Source organism: Xiphophorus hellerii, chromosome 5 (genome assembly GCF_003331165.1).
Source record: "Xiphophorus hellerii strain 12219 chromosome 5, Xiphophorus_hellerii-4.1, whole genome shotgun sequence".
Lineage (NCBI taxonomy): Eukaryota > Metazoa > Chordata > Actinopteri > Cyprinodontiformes > Poeciliidae > Xiphophorus > Xiphophorus hellerii.
In genome coordinates this window covers 6128524-6147255 of record NC_045676.1, presented here as the reverse complement: position 1 = coordinate 6147255, position 18732 = coordinate 6128524, and the positions used below count along the sequence as shown (strand labels likewise).

General features: G+C 36.7%; 2 protein-coding genes across 4 annotated transcripts; one reads left to right on the top strand and one right to left on the bottom strand.

Annotated features, from left to right (window-relative positions):
- Nucleotides 1-269: 269 nt before the first annotated feature.
- On the bottom strand, nucleotides 270-11681 carry fbxo8 (F-box protein 8). 2 transcript variants are annotated; one of them, XM_032563874.1, is made up of 8 exons: nucleotides 11448-11681; nucleotides 8725-8827; nucleotides 8201-8284; nucleotides 6879-7023; nucleotides 6659-6785; nucleotides 6458-6576; nucleotides 5809-6005; nucleotides 270-2439 (listed from the first exon to the last, which is right to left on the bottom strand). In XM_032563874.1, the coding sequence occupies exons 2-8, from the start codon at nucleotides 8825-8827 to the stop codon at nucleotides 2252-2254; spliced, it is 963 nt and encodes a 320-aa protein (XP_032419765.1). In that variant the 5' UTR covers nucleotides 11448-11681; the 3' UTR covers nucleotides 270-2251. The 2 variants fall into 2 exon arrangements, with proteins under 2 accessions (XP_032419765.1, XP_032419766.1); XM_032563875.1 differs by lacking the exons at nucleotides 8725-8827; nucleotides 11448-11681 and adding an exon at nucleotides 8402-8525.
- A 257-nt stretch (nucleotides 11682-11938) lies between these two features.
- On the top strand, nucleotides 11939-16733 carry cep44 (centrosomal protein 44). 2 transcript variants are annotated; one of them, XM_032562055.1, is made up of 11 exons: nucleotides 11939-12067; nucleotides 12755-12852; nucleotides 13304-13413; nucleotides 13638-13775; nucleotides 14537-14608; nucleotides 14685-14867; nucleotides 14976-15101; nucleotides 15225-15323; nucleotides 15459-15530; nucleotides 16181-16218; nucleotides 16477-16733. In XM_032562055.1, exons 2-11 carry the CDS (start codon nucleotides 12837-12839, stop codon nucleotides 16559-16561), a joined length of 939 nt encoding a protein of 312 aa, XP_032417946.1. In that variant the 5' UTR covers nucleotides 11939-12067; nucleotides 12755-12836; the 3' UTR covers nucleotides 16562-16733. The 2 variants fall into 2 exon arrangements, with proteins under 2 accessions (XP_032417946.1, XP_032417945.1); XM_032562054.1 differs by having other exon boundaries at nucleotides 13266-13413.
- The last annotated feature ends 1999 nt before the right edge of the window (nucleotides 16734-18732 follow it).

Sequence of the window (18732 nt, the reverse complement as noted above, 5' to 3'; positions counted from 1 at the left end):
AATATTACAATATAGTCATACTAGAATAAAGTTGAAATGAATTGATAATAGTCATAATATTTCAGCAGTAGTAATAATATTAGGAGAATAAAGTTGAATCACTGGAGAATAAAGTAATAGCATTTTGAAAATCAAGTTGTAATATTATGACTTTATTCACAGAATTTTACTTACTGTTTATTGTTCAGAGAGGCTCTAATACTCTGTTGTAATTGTGGCATTTACCAAGTAAAAATACATTTGGTAATTCCAAAGGACCAGAAACAAGAGAAGTTTTGTCTGATTTAATTTCAGACAGTCAGAAAAAAATATATATACATGTATAGAACTAAACCTGTCAGGGTGTCAATCAGTTTCCTTTAAAATAATGATATTTCAAAAACTTAAATAAAAGAACAAAATCTTCAAAGTTTCATTTTATTTAGTTTAGGTACATTTCCCCAGTTCAGCCTTTACGGACTCTCTCCATCTCATTTTACTGATCTGTCTTTCAGGTGCCTCATCTCATCCAATGACCCGACAAATGCAGGCTAGCAGGCTTTCACACTTTCCAAAATCCATTAAAAACAACCCAAACATGGACAAATGTAATCCACCACTTCAAATTATCCATATATTAGGATGAACACATTATTATTGATATAAATAAATAAAACTGTCTTCTTTTTCCCACGTCATCAGCAAAGATCAACGCTTTTTGAAACTTCAGCAGGGGCGATTTACTTTGATCAGAATTTCAGCTGAAGTTTTAGTGTTGGAAATAAAAAAAATAAATCTAATTGTCAAGCAGGGATCATGATGTTGTGGCAGGGACAGCTAAAGCAGTAGAATGAGCTGAAAATCAACTACATTTGTTGTAAATGGGACAAACACATGCAGACGCAAGAACAATGTGGATCCAACTCAGAAGACAATAGTTTATCAAGTAAGCCTACACTGTCGGCTGGAGGGTCGACCATCCACACTGGAACAATCAATGTGATCAATACTTTCAACATTAACGGTTCAGTCCTGAAATGTGTAAAACTCTTCTCCTGCATGGCCAAAGAAGACTAAAACTTTGCAGCTTTTTGGGGATTTAAAATGATGGGTGTCATATATTCACATTGTGCCACTGCAGACTAAAAAACTAGCAGAATTCACACAGTGGTCTTAATTATTCTCGTCTTGATCAGAAGACATAGATTCTTTAAAAGCAAACAGAACAGTGTTTGGTTCATGAACTTAAACAAGTCAGCAGGACAGACAAACCTCTCATTTGTCTGCTGCTCTAAACGTAATTAAATGCTGTTATCACTTATGCTGACGTCGCTACATGTAGTGTTTTTTGTTCAGCTCAGCTTACTTTGATAGCAGAAGACCTGAAGGTTCTATGAGAACATTTAGTCAAATAAATCCTGCTGTAATTTCATTCCATTCAATCTGGTAGTCACTTTCACTAAATGGAGTCAAATTTTCTACATTAGTACTTCCAACAGAGTGTGTTAAACTCTTGGCAGCAGGTAATGTTCCTTCTATTAGGAGCTCCTCGTTTTGCACCTTGCAGGGAGGTATTGCCAAAGCTAACATGTGAGGATTGAAATGCACAGCTTTGAATTGTTAGTTTCCATAGCAAACCCATTTAAAATGTCAGATATTCAGGAAAATGTTACACGAATCTGAACGGTTTACCTTCATCTAACTTTCAACTGAACCGAACAGATGTTTTAATTTACAACTTCACATCGTGTCAAGTCCAGCTTGCGTCCCGCACGGTTTCACTGTCGCCACGTGAGCAGTGTTATAGGAAGATGTTTTAAACTTCGGTTTCATCAACTATAACGTAAGGCCAAGCTGAGGAGCACGGAGCCAGTTGCAGCGGGTGGGACACCAGCAGACCGTTTCCCGGCGGCTGGAGGAGACGGAGTGCAGTGCTTTGTCTCGTCTTCATTCTTCCACCTCCAATCCTCGTGATTCAGTGCAAAAATCAGAGCTTTTGTAAAAACCCAGGTTTAGAGTTTGTGTTTTCAGGCAAACTCCACAAGCTTCACTTACACCTTTGATTAAAAACTACAAACTACTGACATTTGGTAGCAAAGTCTGTCTTCTCTTCCAGCGGGCTGGCATGATAACCTTTCTATTAAAATGCAGGAGCAATAGGATGCTATGTTCCGTCCAGGATTTGGAATCTGCTCAAATTAATTTCCTCGGTGTTTCATTATTGTAATGAAGCCCGCGGCCCAGTCTCCGTCCCTCGGTGCAGCAGGGGAAGCTACGTAGCCACATGTCCAATCAGGTATATGTTATCATACAGATGGCCAACGAAGTCCTCAGAGACATTGTGAGCAGCTCGCCTAGTGTTCCTGATGAACTCCCGCTTTGACATTTTGTTTTTCACGTGCGGGCTGGTGAGGTCGATGGACAGCAGGATCAGACTGTAGCACAGCACGTACACAGCATCTGCAGGGAGGAAACAGTCAGTGATCATCACCAAGAATAAAGAAGCTTGTTGTACATGCAGGCACAGTCTGGGCACACAGGGAGTCTTTGTGCAGCACTCACAGGGATGTCAGTGCAAAAACACAAAGCAAGAAATAATAAAATCAAGAAGTAGCAACAATATTAAATATGTCTCGAAAGAAATAGGAAAATTATTTAGTAAATATGTGTAAAAAGCTTCTGATCTTTAGTTTACCTGTTCCAGCTAAGTTTCCATTGACCATAAAATTGGGCAAATTATGAAAATAAATTACTTCAATGGAAATACGGCGATAAAAAAAAAAGTTTTTTTGCTAGGGTGAGGTGGTTTTTCGGCTGTATCGAAACATGATCCACGACTTGATGTTACTACCGGCGGAAAAGACGAAGAAGACGACAGGAATGATAGCAGGAGGATGGCGCAGCATGTTTTTTAATGACTTATCACATGAACAAACTTATTGCGTTTCTTATTTAACGGAAACGCCAAAATAGCAAAATTGTGGTTTTTTGATATTAGCAGAATATCAACAAAGTTTGCACAAATTTGTAATGTAAACACGGCTATTGATAAAAGAAATAACACATTTTTCTGAACGATAAATGGTCCTAGAAGTTATCAATATGAGTGATAATATTGTTATTTTGAAACCATTTTCAGTAATATCATGGCAATGGCATAGTACAAAATCTCAAAGATCAATTAAGTTTAATTTCTAACAAACATTTATTACTGAATTTGGAAGACATAGTAAATATTCAAATTAAATAAACAAAACAATCCAAACAACAAATAAAATTGATGCTGAAGTCTGGTAACAAAATTGTCCTTCAAAAATGGGGACAGTTGAAAAAAATTCACCAGACTGAAGCCTTTTTTCATCCCGTCCTCAGTAGAAAGAGAGGAAAGAAAAAAAACAAACAATCATCCAATGAAAATTATTGATAAAGTTTTAATGTATCATGCAATTAATTAACTTATCTATTAATCACATGAGAGAGTTGTATTTGATCATTCCCCTTTACACAACCGGTCTAGATAGTAGTGATGACTCTTTTTCAGTTTTCTGGCAGAGTCCGACAGATTTTTATTTCAAATGTCCGCCCGTTTTTAAGAGTTGATGATGTAAGTCAGTCTGACAGCTTTCCCAGAACCTCTAGATGAGAAACAGGCCCACAGAACCACTGATCATCCACTATGCTTAACAGTGGGCATTAACTGCTTTCCCACACACAGATCCTTTGTTTTACACCAAACTCACCTGGAGTTTTACTGGAAAGCTCCATCTGACCCAAGCATTCAGCTTTCAGCACAGTTTAATCACTTACATGCTTATGTTAGCGATAATAGAAAAGAAAAGGTTTTTTTTGTGTGATATTGCTCTCAAATAACAAGCTAGATAGAATCTAAAATTATTTTTTAGACTTGGAGACTCCAAGATGCTCCTCTTTGCCACAGTTCTCCAACAGTAAGTTCTGGTGGTTTTATTAACTCCTATCCTTCTGCTTACAGTGTGTGGTGGCCAGAAGAAGAAGGGTTCCTGTCCAACCTAGAAAGAACGTGTCTCTGTGTCACATCACATTTATACCCCAGGGGAACAGAACGTAATGGTTTAAAGATCGTTCCAAGAAACTCTGGTCAACTTGGAAAGGAAAAGCATAAATTAAAAAAAGCTTCAATGACTGTCTGTGTTTGACTCAAAATTATTCCCGCACTACATAAATGTACCTGAATCCTAAATTGTTTGATTTTTTTTTTTGTGCAAGTCGATGGTACTGAAATAAAAAGATGATTTTATTTCAAGGTTTTTCGCACATTTTTACCAGGGCAGCAAATCAATGCTCGTCTTTATGTGCAATTAAATAAAAAATGCTGACTGGCCTTCTTTTCATTCGTTCCTAGCCTAGCCTAATCCTGCTATCTCGATTACTCATACAAGTGTGTCCAAAGAGTTAAGGACAACCAAATGAGGGATTGGGTTCTCTATGGTCTGATGGCTTTAGTAAAGTGGGTCGAGTCATGCCTCATTGACTAGACTGAAGCCAGGGATTACTTGAAGGTAAACCCTCATTTTCAGACTGGGTAGTCTGTGCAGAAACATTGAAGGCATTGGTAGTTAGTTTGTCCCAAAGTGTACAAGTCAGACTATTCTTTAATCTTTACACCCCATAACTGAAAATGGAATATTTTAAATTTATCATGAAGGATAGAGATCCATTTTCCAAATGAGAGCAAGAGTTTCTGGTAACAATGTCCACCCTCAGGTAAAAATGAAGAAAGACTCCATACATAGTTGTGCAATGGAAGAAAGACAAACTATAAACTATATTACTGATGCAGGAAATATTGTACATGAAAATAAACAAAAAAAATACAAAATTACATGAGAAACATCAAATTTCTCTGAAAAATTAGATGTTCAGCAGAGAACTTTTGAAATCAAAGCCACATTTGATGTATACAGCATTTTTAAAACAACTAAAAGTTACGTCATTGCGTTATAAAGTGGCACAATCAGTGGCGCAAAAAGTGGGTATGCACTGCATGCAACGCATAGGGGCGCTGCACTCGAGGGCGCGCAAAAACGATGTGTGCCGATGACATGTTTGCATACACCTCAGAAAGTATGTAGTTGGGCGCAAACAAGTAACTGGAGAATACATAATACCGTCGCCGCTTTTAAGGTGTACCCTTGACTGCAGCTGAATGTGGCTCTGGTGTAAAATGCTTTCAGTGGTTCGTATGATTGGAAAAGCCCATGTTTGTAGAATTTTGTAGCACTTTGTAGAAGTGCCGTTTGCTTCGACTAAGTCTTTGTAACCAAAAAGCTTGCAGTTTTATTTGAAGCAAACAACATTTCTGCAAATTGACTCAGAGGACCTTAGTACAAATAAACACTGTTTTATGGAGTCCTTTGTGTTGGTCTATCACATACAGCCCCAATAAAATACATTGATGTTTGTGGTTGCAATATAATAAAACACAACAAGTCTCAGTGGTATAAATATTCTATCAAAGTGCTGCAGTCATGAGTGCATTGAAGAGTTTTGTTTGTAAACTGATATCTGATGCTGCTGAGCTTCCAAAACAAAAAGGATCCATTTTTATTGTTGACAGAAAAAAAAGCTTCTCTCTTTACTCTTACTGCTCCTTCTGAAGTTTGGGTGTAACTAAATATATGAAAAGCTGGTTAAAGCTTTAGGGAGCTGTTGTTTAATAACTGTTAGAAACATATTTAGATTTCTGGAGGAAAAGTCAAAATAATTAATGATGTAGCAACAATTTTACAACAAAAAAAAAAACATTTCTTAAACATAATTAGTATAGCACAAATGTGTGCATGTTCCTACCAGGGCTAAGGCCAAGGTCACGGACGAGGCCGGGGTTACAGGTGCAAAACCTGTGGCTGAACTTGGTGATGAGCGTTTCCAGATACTCTCCTCTCTCCTCGGGCGCGTGGATGTGCCGGAAAAAATCCCTCAGCGCATTAGGGAGGAACTGGTTGCTGAAGTTATGAAGGGTCACCAACTCGTCCAAGACATCCCGCCTGCACAGACAAGGGAATATTCCCGTGAATACTGACTAATGCTTTCTAACAATCATGTCACATGAGTTGTACAAAAAGATTTTTCCAATACAGTGAAGAACTACTACTAAATTTAGCAACTGTTTATTTAATATTTCTGGTTTTGTCTATGTATCAAAGTCTAACAAATCAACTAAAGGTGTAGATAACATCACTGTAACTGTAATAATTAATGAATATTAGTGAGAATAATTAGTTTACATTCAAACGATTAGACCTTGAACATTCAGTCTTAATTTGTTTTGCATAAATAATGTAAAAGTATGGTATATATACTCAACTTCATAGTACTGTGAGAATCTTACAGGAACTTATTCAGAATTTTTTTTCAATGAACCTGAAACATGTGATCAAACTGAATATGTGTTTTTTAGTGTGTGTGTGTGTGTGTGTGTGTTAGTGTGTGTGTCAACCTCTCATCCAGGTAAATCCGCAGCATCTTCCAGTTGAGCCGTCTGGTGTAGAAAATGAACTTGGCCAGTTCTTTGGGATGATCCACTAGTATTCCTTTAGACATGAAATAGCTGATGCCCTACATGAAACCAAGAGGACAAAATGAAGAAAATACAACTAGCTAAAGGCATAGCATATGTTTGACTTTATGTATGACTGACCTCCTGTGGGTTAGCATTGAACGTCAAGCTGCCCTCGTCTAGTTGAAGGTAAAGTCTTCGGTATGAGAAGCCAGCAGGTAGTCTCTTGTTGTAGATAGAGCAGTGTCCCCATGTGGACTTGCACAGCCTGATGGGATATTAAACAGCAGATTTAAAAAATATCAACAAAAATGTAAAAACGTATTTTAATTAAAGTAGGAGAAACAAAGAAGCGGCGTACCCCTGCCACAAATATTCATCATTTCCCAGGTCTTGCCAGACGCAGCCAGCCAGGCACAGATCAGTGGCATTCAGGTAGGAGAGGATGGTGATACCTAGTTCAGGTGGTAGCATCTCCAGATCTATAAACCCATGCTGCTCTTTACCTACAACCCCCCCGTACCCCCAGAAAACAGAGGGGAAAATAGAAAACATGTTTAGATCTAGGAAACTTTTCCCTGCTGCCAATGTGTGGAAAATTAAACCTACCGTATAACTGGGTTTTATTTCAATATGCTGAACATGGCTGGCCTATAATGCCTATAAATGCAAACGCTTTTCTCTGTAATAGATTTTTAAACAGCAGTGAGCCCTTTGAGGAAATGTGGGCTGGGAACAAACACTTAGGAGGGCTTGACGGGGTTTTTAAGAGCCGTTTGTTTCACTATGGAGCAGCAGGATATCTGTATGGATCTTTTTTACTGCTCTGTGTATATCTAGGATTTTGTAAAAAGAAGGAGGAACACAAACAGAAGCATCTCATTAATGTTTGCTTCTCTATAAATCCCAGCTCCTGTGAAGGGATGCCTGTGCCAGCGAGACACAATGTTAGCACTCCCCCTAGTGGCCACTGTGCCAAAAATCACCAGTGAAAGGGGTCAAATCCGGCCCACTAGAAAATGTTCTGGCTCTCTAGACTCTAGAAACAGAACCTTCAAGATTACAGATGTGTGCTTAAATATTATTTTATCAATCAGATCAGCAATTTTATCTGTATAATGTCAAATTAAATCAAAGTGGAAAAATATTTATTTTCTAGTTTTCATCGCATCCAAAGACAGCTTTTTGTTTAAATTTCAATGGTTTGATCATGTTTGATCTTAATGTAATAATGAAAATTTGTATAACTCCATGTCACAATTATTTGATGATATAATCAGGAGATTGGTCAGGATTGGGAATGTGAGCAGAATATGATTATATGTTAAAGTTTAAAATTTTTTTCTTTCATTTTTGACATTTAACATAGTCATTATGTTTTATTAATCCAAAAGACATAAAAATTACATCCTAATGACTGTTTAACGTTCTTAGTATCAGTAATTGTTCATTTGGAGCTTTAGTGCTGCAAACCCACATCACAGGCTTGTTGTGGCTGGATTCTTTGACATGTTCCCTTTTTGGACGTCTCTATAACATTTTCCCTCTAGCCATCCCTTGTTTAATTTCCTTTTCAAACAAGACCAACCCTCTAGTCTTCTAGGAAGGTTTAAACAAAATTTAGTAGAGTGTTTAAGAGAGACTCAGAGTAACTCTAGCTTTCTATTTGACATTTATTCATACCTCTGCGTGTCTTCAACAGATGATAGATGTCAGGGCTGTAACAGTGCTGTGGTGCTCTTCTCTGGGAACCGCCCCCATCGCTCCCTAAAAAGGAAATGAATAGATAAATAATGAAATGCCAAATCTAAATAATAAATGGTCTTTTTTAACCAAACTTTATAGCCATTAGTTTAATTCTGTCTTATTAACCTTTGAACTCACGTGGAAAGTTGAAGAGATTGCTCATTTGTCTGTAAGTGACCAAACACTTCTTTCTCTCACTGTACACAAGTGAGAGCAGCAAACAGTCCAATTCAATCTTACTAAACAACTGAGGCCAAGATAGAAGACAAAGAATGATTGTTCTCCATTAAATTTCTTCAACTGAATTATTTTAAACAAAACCAGAACTGTGCCTTAAGAAATGAAATGGTTTGGATTCAATTTAATCCGTTTGGTTTTGAATACGTTGTGTCTTTATATGAATATTTTCCCCACAGGTTGTATGTTAAATACCCGTGATATAAGGACAATGGTAGAAATACCTTGGTCTTGTTTGCCTCCTCCGCTCTCAGTCAGGTGGTCGGCCAGCTCTTCCTGAAGCTGCTGCTGTTGTCTGGGAGGAAGCCTCCACAGTGCTTGACCCATCTGCAAACAGCACAGATACACGTAAACAAAACAGATGTAACCTAGGGGATCACTCAAGACAACTGGCAGTAACTAATGAAAAAAGTGTTTCAAAGACTAGAATATTACTGCCTTCTCCTTTGTCACTCTGCAGTAGTTTACCACACATTACCAGCATTGTAAATTATCAGAGCGTTCAGATAAACTGTAGTTATGTTACATTTTATTTGATCTTACTTTAAATTTTATGATAGTTCAGTTGTTTTTTTTTTAATTTTGCAAAGTGTTAATATGCATATTCACCAGAAAGCTCAAATTAGCTACATTTATTTCTGTATTGCCATATCATCAGCAATACAGATGATATTGCTAAAACATGCAATATTTTTAACATGTTTTAGCTGGACATGCCACTGAGTCCAGCTAAAATCAATCTGTCAAGCTAAAACCTGCAAAAGAGGAATGGACGTGTCTTGATATTTCAGCATCAGTTACCTCAAAATATAAGCATGCAGCAACACTTTGATTTACGTCACGTTAACTTCATGAGATAAAAATTGCTGCAAAGAATATTGAGTGTTAAAGCTCTGCGCATCATCAGGGACTTCAAACTGGTGAGGCTTAATGAACAAAGATGGAGATTCTATGGGACAGACAGTAGAAAAGTGCTACAGCGTTCCTTTCTCTAAAGAATTATCCTTCCTTTGTTTGAGACACCTGGAAAATTATTTTAAAAGGTGACTAGCACCCTAATCTAAGTTTGGTGTCATGCTTGTGAGCTTTCTTGTCCCATGAGTGAAAAGTGAGATCGAAATCATCAAGACCAACTTCTTTCAACAATTTATTCAACATTTGATAATAATCTGTGTATTTCCAAGCATGCAGGAGTTTGCTCCACGTGTCAAATGTACTATCAAAGCTGCTCAAAGATCATGATTTTAAAATTTGGATCATTGATCAGGTCTTAACCCAACTAATAACATGTGAACAGGTTTAAAAAGTAGTTCATATTACATTGAACATTAATATTATTACGTTCAAAGTTAAAGCTAAGTGCTTAGTTTATGAAGCATGAGAACATTTGTTGCAAGCAAAATTGTTATTGAGCTGTTGAAATCTAATTTATTATCCATATGATAAACTTTTAGGTGAAAGAAGGTGTTTACTTTATAAAACATGGATTTTATTTAAAAAAAAAACAAAAAATAACTTGACCAAAAAAATTCCATCCATTGTATAAGAAACTGAAATCGTCTCCAGGCCACAATACAACTGGCCCCGTTTAGTAAGAATTTGGAACAAAAGTTGATCTGCAGCATTTCAGATAAATTTAAGATGTTATAAAGAAAAATCAACACTGGTAAAAATTTTACTCTAAACATCTCCCTATCTATTAAATCGTTATTTAGGATACCAGATATACTACACAATTAAGCTAACTTTATTTATACTGCCACCAGATATAAAACTATTTTAAAAAGGGGTGTAATTTTTAATGGCATTTGGACATGCCATTGTATAATCTCATCGGTCAAATCCTTTATTGTTGTTACAGTAATCAGATATTTTTCATTTTTGTTGACAGGCTTTTTCACCAAATATTCACTCCAAATATCTATTTGGAGTGAATATTTAGTTCACTCCAAATATTCTCAGTCGGTTTCTGCCCTCCATTGAAGATATTATTACATACAAACTGAAGAAACATGATCAACAACTAATTTTGAAAGGGGTAAGAGAAATCGAGGGGAAACAAAGAAACAAGAAAAAATAGCTCCAAAGGGAAATTAAACAAATAAATAAATTTGGCTAACCTGTATACTGTGTTGAAACACTCTAAAAATGTTGAAGCCACAAATTATCACGAGCCACTGCCATAGCTTTGGGTCATATCTGAGTCAGAACACTCCTCATTATTGTTCACTGGTTAAACAAGTTTGACAGTACTTGGGTCACTCGTAAAAGCAGCACAGCGACAAAAGCAGCCCCAGAACACGCAGACGTTTTTTACTTTACAACCACGTACTAATATTTTATTAATATGAATAAAGTTTGCGGGTTTCGTTCGCGACATCGGCAGAGTTTGTTGTCAACCCATTCAATTTAGCATTAATTCCTTAATTATGTCAACAAAGGACAGAGTAGTCCTGCTTTTTCCTTTCCCTGTATTCGGCACTTAATGAATAATATTCGATGACAACTCGATCTATTTAAGTGTGGCAGCAAACGACGATGAGATGGCAGCTTTCTTAACACGCTGCCCTGTCCCGTTTTCCTTCTCGGTATCAGCTGTGTTGCATAAACAAATCCGCTGCACTGTTGTAAACATCAACGGTGGAACTTTCAGCAAGCAAGTTAGTATGACCCGTAGCCCCGCCTTCCCTTCACCGTCATTGGCCAAATATGTGACAGCAGTTGTCAAACGGGAATCGGATAGGTAGGTTTCACTTTCCCTCAAAAGCTAACAGAAATCCCCATGCTAGCTTGCAAAGCTAGTTTAATTTGATAACAGAGCCAGCATTTATACTTTTTTCAGCAGTAGATTGTTAACGGACTCGTGTGTTGTTTGTTATACTAAATTACTGTTACCTTATTTTATTATTTTGAGACAACCTCGTAAAAAAAAACTCATGTTACCTACCTGAGTTTAGGGATTCCTCTGACAACCTGACCTGCACACTAGGACAAGTGAAAATGCTGATTTCATGCAGTCATATGCAGCCCGTAGTCATCTCCCAAAGAAATCCCACCATTCACAGCTCTGATTCAGAAACCTCCTTCCATAGCGGGGTTCTTTGCTATTATCACAAAGCTATCATCTGTTTTCAACTCCTCCTCATCATCATCATCATCATCGTACTGTCACTGCTGCCCCGCCCCTTCCTCCGCTGTCATCATTGAAGCTACTATCCGCAATGTTCGAAATAAATAATGTCTCTTCTTTTTCTGGTTAGAAGCACAAAATAAAGAGGGAGTATCAACACCAACCGGGCATAAGTCATTTTTTTTCTATCTGTGTTTTAAAAAAAAACTCAGAAAGCAAGTCCGTGAAAGCTACGTCATCGGTATCAAAACGTCGATTTACGTAGGGGATACGTAAGCGTGGAGTAGCCAATCGCGCGTCGTGCCGTTGAACACCCGGCAGAAACAAAAGCACCAGAGGCAGAAATTAGCACTTGCTAGTAAAGTCGACATTTTCCTAAGCGCACCAGCTAACTTGTTAAAACTTGTTGATTATTGTCCTTTACAGTTCGGGGTACGGTAAGTGGTTATTAATTACTATGTATGTTTTGTTTTTTCTTTTATTGACGATGGCCAAGAGTTATCAGTTGGTTCAATAATTGTTCAAAGCCTGTTCAGCTGGATTTGACACTGCACACATTTCATCTGCTTTAGCTCCCGATCCAAACTCATTAGATTCTAGAAAACACAGTTTGTTTTGATTGGTGGAAGCTTAATTTGATTTGTTAACACTGAAAAGGGGCAATTTTAAGACTCTTGGCTTGACTTGAGACAAGCTTTCCTCTGGTGCAGTTTGAAAACTACAATATCTCCCAGTCAAACTTAGCAATGTTAGTTTGACCCTAAAGGCAGTTTTTGCAAAACTCAATCTTTAATTGGTTAAATATTTAATGTGCTAAAGCTCTAGAATTGTAAATAATAATAATAAATCATGGTTTAATTAATCTCAAACTGTGTTTTATTTATTATGTAATAAATAGACCCAGTTAAACATTATATGTATTTTGAATTTCCTACATAACCTTTTGTATCCTATTCAATAATGCTGTTAAAAGTAGGAGATGCTGGTGTTGTCTAACGTTGTCAGTCATAAATATTTCCCAAAACACTAAAAGTTGTAGCTAACTGCTGCTCTTAGAGCATGTATAGTGCCTGCTATGTTGTTGATGTTATACATGAAAACGTAACTTTTTCTGTTTCCCATAGGCTACAATGCTTTCTGCAGGAAATGTTCAGAGTTGCATCAGGAAATTAGAAGGTCTACTGCGAGTGATTAAGTACCCATCAGATGTTAATTACAGTGGGTAAGCCTTCCCAAGTTTCCCATTACAAAAATTATTGTAAGCCATGGAATACTTTTCTATTGAAACCTGAATGTTCTTGCTCAATGTGTAAAACTATAAATTATAGGACCGCAGGTCTGAAAAACTATGTATTTCCAGACTTTATTTATTATCCTTTCATCTAATTGGGATAAGGAACTTGACAACAGAGAGACAGAGAATGCTTTCTTTCATGGAAATCATTCATTATGCTAGGAAAGAAACTTTAAGGATAACTTTTGCTACTACTGTTTTTGTTCTTATTGTCAAAGTCATGCCAAAACATCAAACGTTGTTGAGTTTTCTACAGTGCATTAAGTCAGTGTTTAAATCTAATCAGCTGACATAACAGTTACATTTGTCCTCAGTGTTGATGGTGTTTGTTTCTGCATCAGGCTTTCCAAAGGAGACCCCTCCTCTTTTCTCCCCATAGTGAGCTTCACCCTCACCACATTCTCTCCACCTTTTGCTGAGCAACTTGTGGCAGCTGGACTGGAACTGTTCGGCAAAACCGACCTCAGATTCACTGACACACTTTATAAGGTAACATGGACCCATGTAGGGAGCAGAAAGAGAAAGCTCTGTTACATAACGATCAGATTAAGATCTGCTGACTAAAGGAAACACAAGCTTCTGGCTGCATTGGAAAGTTTTTGCTTCACATATTGTTTTCTGATGATAAAAGTTTGGCACAAATTTATAGTGTCATTTTATTTAGTTCTAAAAATCTATAGAGTCATACACTTGTTTGCATGTTTTGCCTCCAGGTTCTAAGAGATATCTTCCACTATAAGCCCATACTGACCAAGGAGCAGTTCCTCCAGTGGGGGTTTTCTCAGAGGAAAATCTCCTTCATCTGTGACATCATTAATCTGGTTCTGCAGAGACACAAGCAGCTCCACAAGGTAACACGCATTTAGAAGGAAGGTCTGAGAAACGGATCACTTGGGAACAGATTTAAATCCAGTCATTTAATAACAACGTAAAACTTTACAGTAACTCAGATTAAGCTGATTCAGTACAGATATGACAGTTTTTCACACACACACAAAAAAACAACATTTGTGTACTGGGTCATAATATTATGTAATTAAGATCAGCAGTACTAGCTGTGTTTTTGTTGACCATATAATTGCACAATTTGACATTTCATAAATAAAATTGCTCAATGGAAATGTGGCAATTTAGAAAAAAGCTTGTTTTCTGATACGTTTTTGCTGTAGGAAGATTTTTTTATTTTGGCCATATCCGAATTGGTTTATTTTGAAAGATTGCGATGGAAAAAAAGACGACTGGAAATAGTTGGAGGACGATAGCAGAGCCTGTTTTTAATGACTTAAAGTGAACAAACTTATTCACCTGGGATTTTTTTTTCTTTTTCAATGGAAACACTGCAATTGTGAAGTTGTGTTTTTTTGACATTAGAGGAATATTGACAAAGACACATTTGTAACTGAAACACAGCTACTACGTATATACAAGTAGCATTTAGAAAAAAGACACCGATGTAATAATATGAAGTTAAAACACTACATTAGTCAGCTGCTCAACAAAAATAATGCTTCCAAAAAGTTTTACTGTGAGGAAATACATGTATGAAAACTATACAGACAGTTCCATATTACTATTTCCGATTATTTGAACAGTGTGTGTGTTTGTTTTGTAGTCCAAAGTGAGATATCCTGCTAAACACAATCTCAGAAAGAAAAGTCATCTGACACCCACTGATGCAGATGCTGTAAGTCTAATACTGAGATTTATTCCACCAGGACTTCATATGTTTTTATTTTTAACAAAGTTCCATTTTGTTTTAGGCGTCCAAAATTCCGTTTGTGGAAGATCACAGAAGAAATCCTTTCCATTTCGCTAATCCAGCCAAAGGAGACACTTTTTCTGCTGATAATGAAGGCTCTACCCATCACTCTGAAATATCCCCCTCTGGTTTATCTGAAATCCCAACTCCAGATGAAGAGGAGTCAAAGGAGAGCTTTTTATTTGTAAGTGTAATGAAAAGTAGATTAGATCATAGTTTGTTAGTATTTATTGAATAATTTAACATTGAGCACACATTTTTCTTTTACTGGTAATTTCTTTCTGTCTTTCAGTCATCTGAGGTGGATAGAAGACTTTCGGCCCTGGAGGCTAATATACACACTCTTACGTCTGCATTCAACAAGCTGGATATTCTGGAAAAACGACTCAAGGAACTGGAGTTCAAAAATGAAAATAAGGTTTATATAATATTCAACTTTTAAAATCTTAACTTATTAGTTGATTTTCAAAAAAAATCTAATAATAGCATTTTCTCACCATCAACGGTTAAAAAAAAGTGTGATATTCTCTTTCATCTTCAGAATGATGAGGAAGTTGTTATGGTACCCAAAGAAAGTTGGGAAAACCTGATGAGCAGAGTGGTGTTACTGGAAGCTAAACTGGAGCTAAGGGATGTTCAGGTTGGGCATCAAACTGGAGCAATTTAATTCACTGATGTTGAGTCTTTGTCTGTAAAAGAGACAAAATATAAGGTTAATTAGAAATATCCCAAACCACGTATTTTATGAATACTTTTTTCTCCTTTCTTTTTGTAGCTTAATGCTTCATCGCCAGCAGAGCCGCTCACCTCCCCCCATTCCTCCCTTTCAGCTGTCGATTCCTCACAGGTGAGAACAATTTCTTACTACTCAGTATCTATCAGACAGTCACACTCGAATCAGCATGCTTCACACAGACAGGTGTGTATGTTTAGCAAGACAATTGGCAATTAGTTCATTGGGGGTCGGGCGCCCACACCAAGGAGGGGATCTCTTGAAATAAATTACATGTATATAGTTAAGCCCACAATTACCCATGCACCTGGCAGATTTCGATTTAAAGTTATTTTTTTCATTCAACCAAGAAAATTGTTTCTGATAGGAAATGAGGCAGGCATCTCTAAAGTATAAATAATTTTTAAGCTTTTAAAAATATTGTTTTTATTTGTATTTTAATAAAAAATATAAAACAAAATGTATAGCCTTCCCTGAAATCAATGGACACAGCTTTATGGATGTTAGAGCAATCTTTGTTGTCTTTTCATGTCACCTTTGTTATCATGCATCAGTGCAGATTTATGTGTATTTGTTCCAAATTGCCACCAGGGGCGCCATTGGCACAATTTTATTTTTCTCTCATTTTGAGCTGTTACATTTTTAGAAGACAGCTAATAACTTTTTAGATTGCATTTCATGAGTATCATTAGTAGAGAATACACACTGACTTTATTTTGAGAAAAAACCTGATGCTGTTTTTTTGTTTGTCCTTGTTTATCCAGAAAGATCTAAAGGAAAGACTGCAGAGGATTACTAGCATGTAAGTTTTCCTTTACGTCATAATTGTTCATTAGATGCCATTTAGTTCCCCATTCTATTCAATTAGACATTAAAGCAGTGAAACCATGTTTTATTTCTGTTTAATGGTATGAACAGAAATTTAACATGCTAAAGTTACTCTCTGCTTTGGATTCTCTAATAGAAAGATCAGTAAACCCTCTTTTATAGCTCTATTTTTCAACATTAGGGTTGTTAAGCTGGTGTTTTATTTTACCTTTTTTGTGTGCTTTTTTTTTAGGATGAAGGAAACTTCTAGTCTGTTGAAGAATAAGGAGTCCTGCACCATCCTGAGTCTAACTTCTGACGGTGGAGTCACATCTTAGCTCTTAATGTTATAAGAGCTAAATTCACACTTTTCTGTCTTTTTTTAAGTTTATTTACATATATATATATATATATATATATATATATATATCCCAAATGATCACTTTTATCAATGCATTAAATTTACTACCAGATAACCTTTTGACATTAAATGATTTGTTTTTAAATGGTTGTGAATGTCTATTTTTTTTTTTTACCACAATGTAGTGTTTATTCATTCTCTCTTGTATTATTGTCAAGCCAAAACAAAAAAAAAACTGTCCAGTTGGGACATCCATGCTGATCTGTCTCCACTTCTAAAACTGTCAACAATGGGCACATGACCATCACAATTGGACTCCAGAGTAATAAAAGTAGACGGTCTGGTATGATGAATTATGTTACAGATGCACTTTGCAGCTCCCATGTTTCAACTACTGGGACTGAAAGGATTTCCTGTTAACATTTTTGCTACGAGATACCACAACAAGGCTTTGGGGATCTAGAGGAATCCATGCCTAGATGGGATGTTTTGGAAGCAAAAGGGAAATCAACACACTATTCGGCAGGAGGCCATCTTGTTGTCCTGAGTCTAGTTTATGTCAAAACAAAAAAAAGCAAAGACACAAGCTACCATTGTAGTATGACTGTCCTAAATAAAGATTGGAGTATAGTAGCTGATCATTGCAAACTGTAAATTTTAATAATTTAAGAAGTTAAAAGAATCACACAAAAAAAAGAATAAAAATGAATATCACTGAGAGGAAAAAGTGCCTTCTGACAACCAAAGCTGTGTTTACATCTGTATAATTTGATGTAGGACACAATGAATGATGAAGTAGAGACCTGTTTTACACTGACCTGGCAGAACACAAGACCAGTTCAACGATGCTGTTTGATCCCTAGCTGCAGCAGAGCTCAGAACAAACTTCTTGAATCACTTTTGGGTTATTTTTACAGAATCATCAGGACCCACCTTCCCCCCATCCAAGGTTTATACAGCTCTAAGTGCAACCAAAATCTCTGCAGACCCCACACATCCTGGAAACAAACTATTTAGACTTTCTTTCAGGTTACTGGTAAAGAGTGCTATTTGCAAATATCAGCTGTCACAGAGACAGTATCTTCTCCAGGCTTTCTTTGATAACTTAAAACTCTATCTTCTCCACAGCACCTGTTTGAGCAGGCTACCATCAGGCAAGCTCAGAACATCTTGTCTGATGGGTCACATGTGCTCGCATCAGAATATGTTCTTATGAACTCTGGGAGAAGGTTCAGGGTTCCCCTGTGCAAATATTACTGTCTGAAACATTCATTTGTACCACTCTCCATTAACCTGATAAATGGCAGACTGGCAGGGCCTGGACAGAGTAACAAGAGGTCCAGACGATGACCAAGAGTAGTATGTAGAGGATGTATTGTATGTGAATGGAAATGGTTATGGGGATGTACTGCAATCTGACATTTGTGCTTTTATGTATTTTTTTGTTTTTATGTATTTATTCATGGTTACTGTCCTTTTGGATGGGCTTTTATTGTTGTGCAGTTTTGCCCCTGCTTCCAAGATAAATTTCTTCTATGGGAGACTAATAAAATTATCTTATATTATCTTACATCACATCTATGCATATTAGCATTCATTCGACTGTCTTCCTCTTGTAAAAAAACACTATATATATATATATATCCATATACTGTAGATATATATACTAAAAGCAAAGCAGAACCAAGAGTAAATTCCTTGTGTACACAAAGTTACAGGTCTGATTTTGAATGGTGGTATGACTTACTAACCTTTAGGTTTTGTTAAAATTATTGTGACAATTTTATTCAATTGAACAACCTAGAACTGCTGCTTCTTAACTTTCTTCCTTTTTGGGAAATTATACATCGCACATAGAACTAAGACTGGTCTAAAATTATTTCGTTGTATTTGTAAATTGTATCCAACAGGTGGCGATAAAGAGATGGCCCTGAATTACAAGATTGGAAGTTTTTACGCCCCTGAGCAGGTCTAACAAGGTAATCTATAAATATGAAATAACACAAGACCCATTCCTTAAGTATCAGCAGTGAAGTAAGTCTGGTCTACAATAACATATTTTTCATCCCACGTTCAAATCAGAGCTTTTTTAGTGAAAGGCCTGAAGTTGTTGCTCCACCTGTCAGATTACGCATTGGGCTCTTTAAC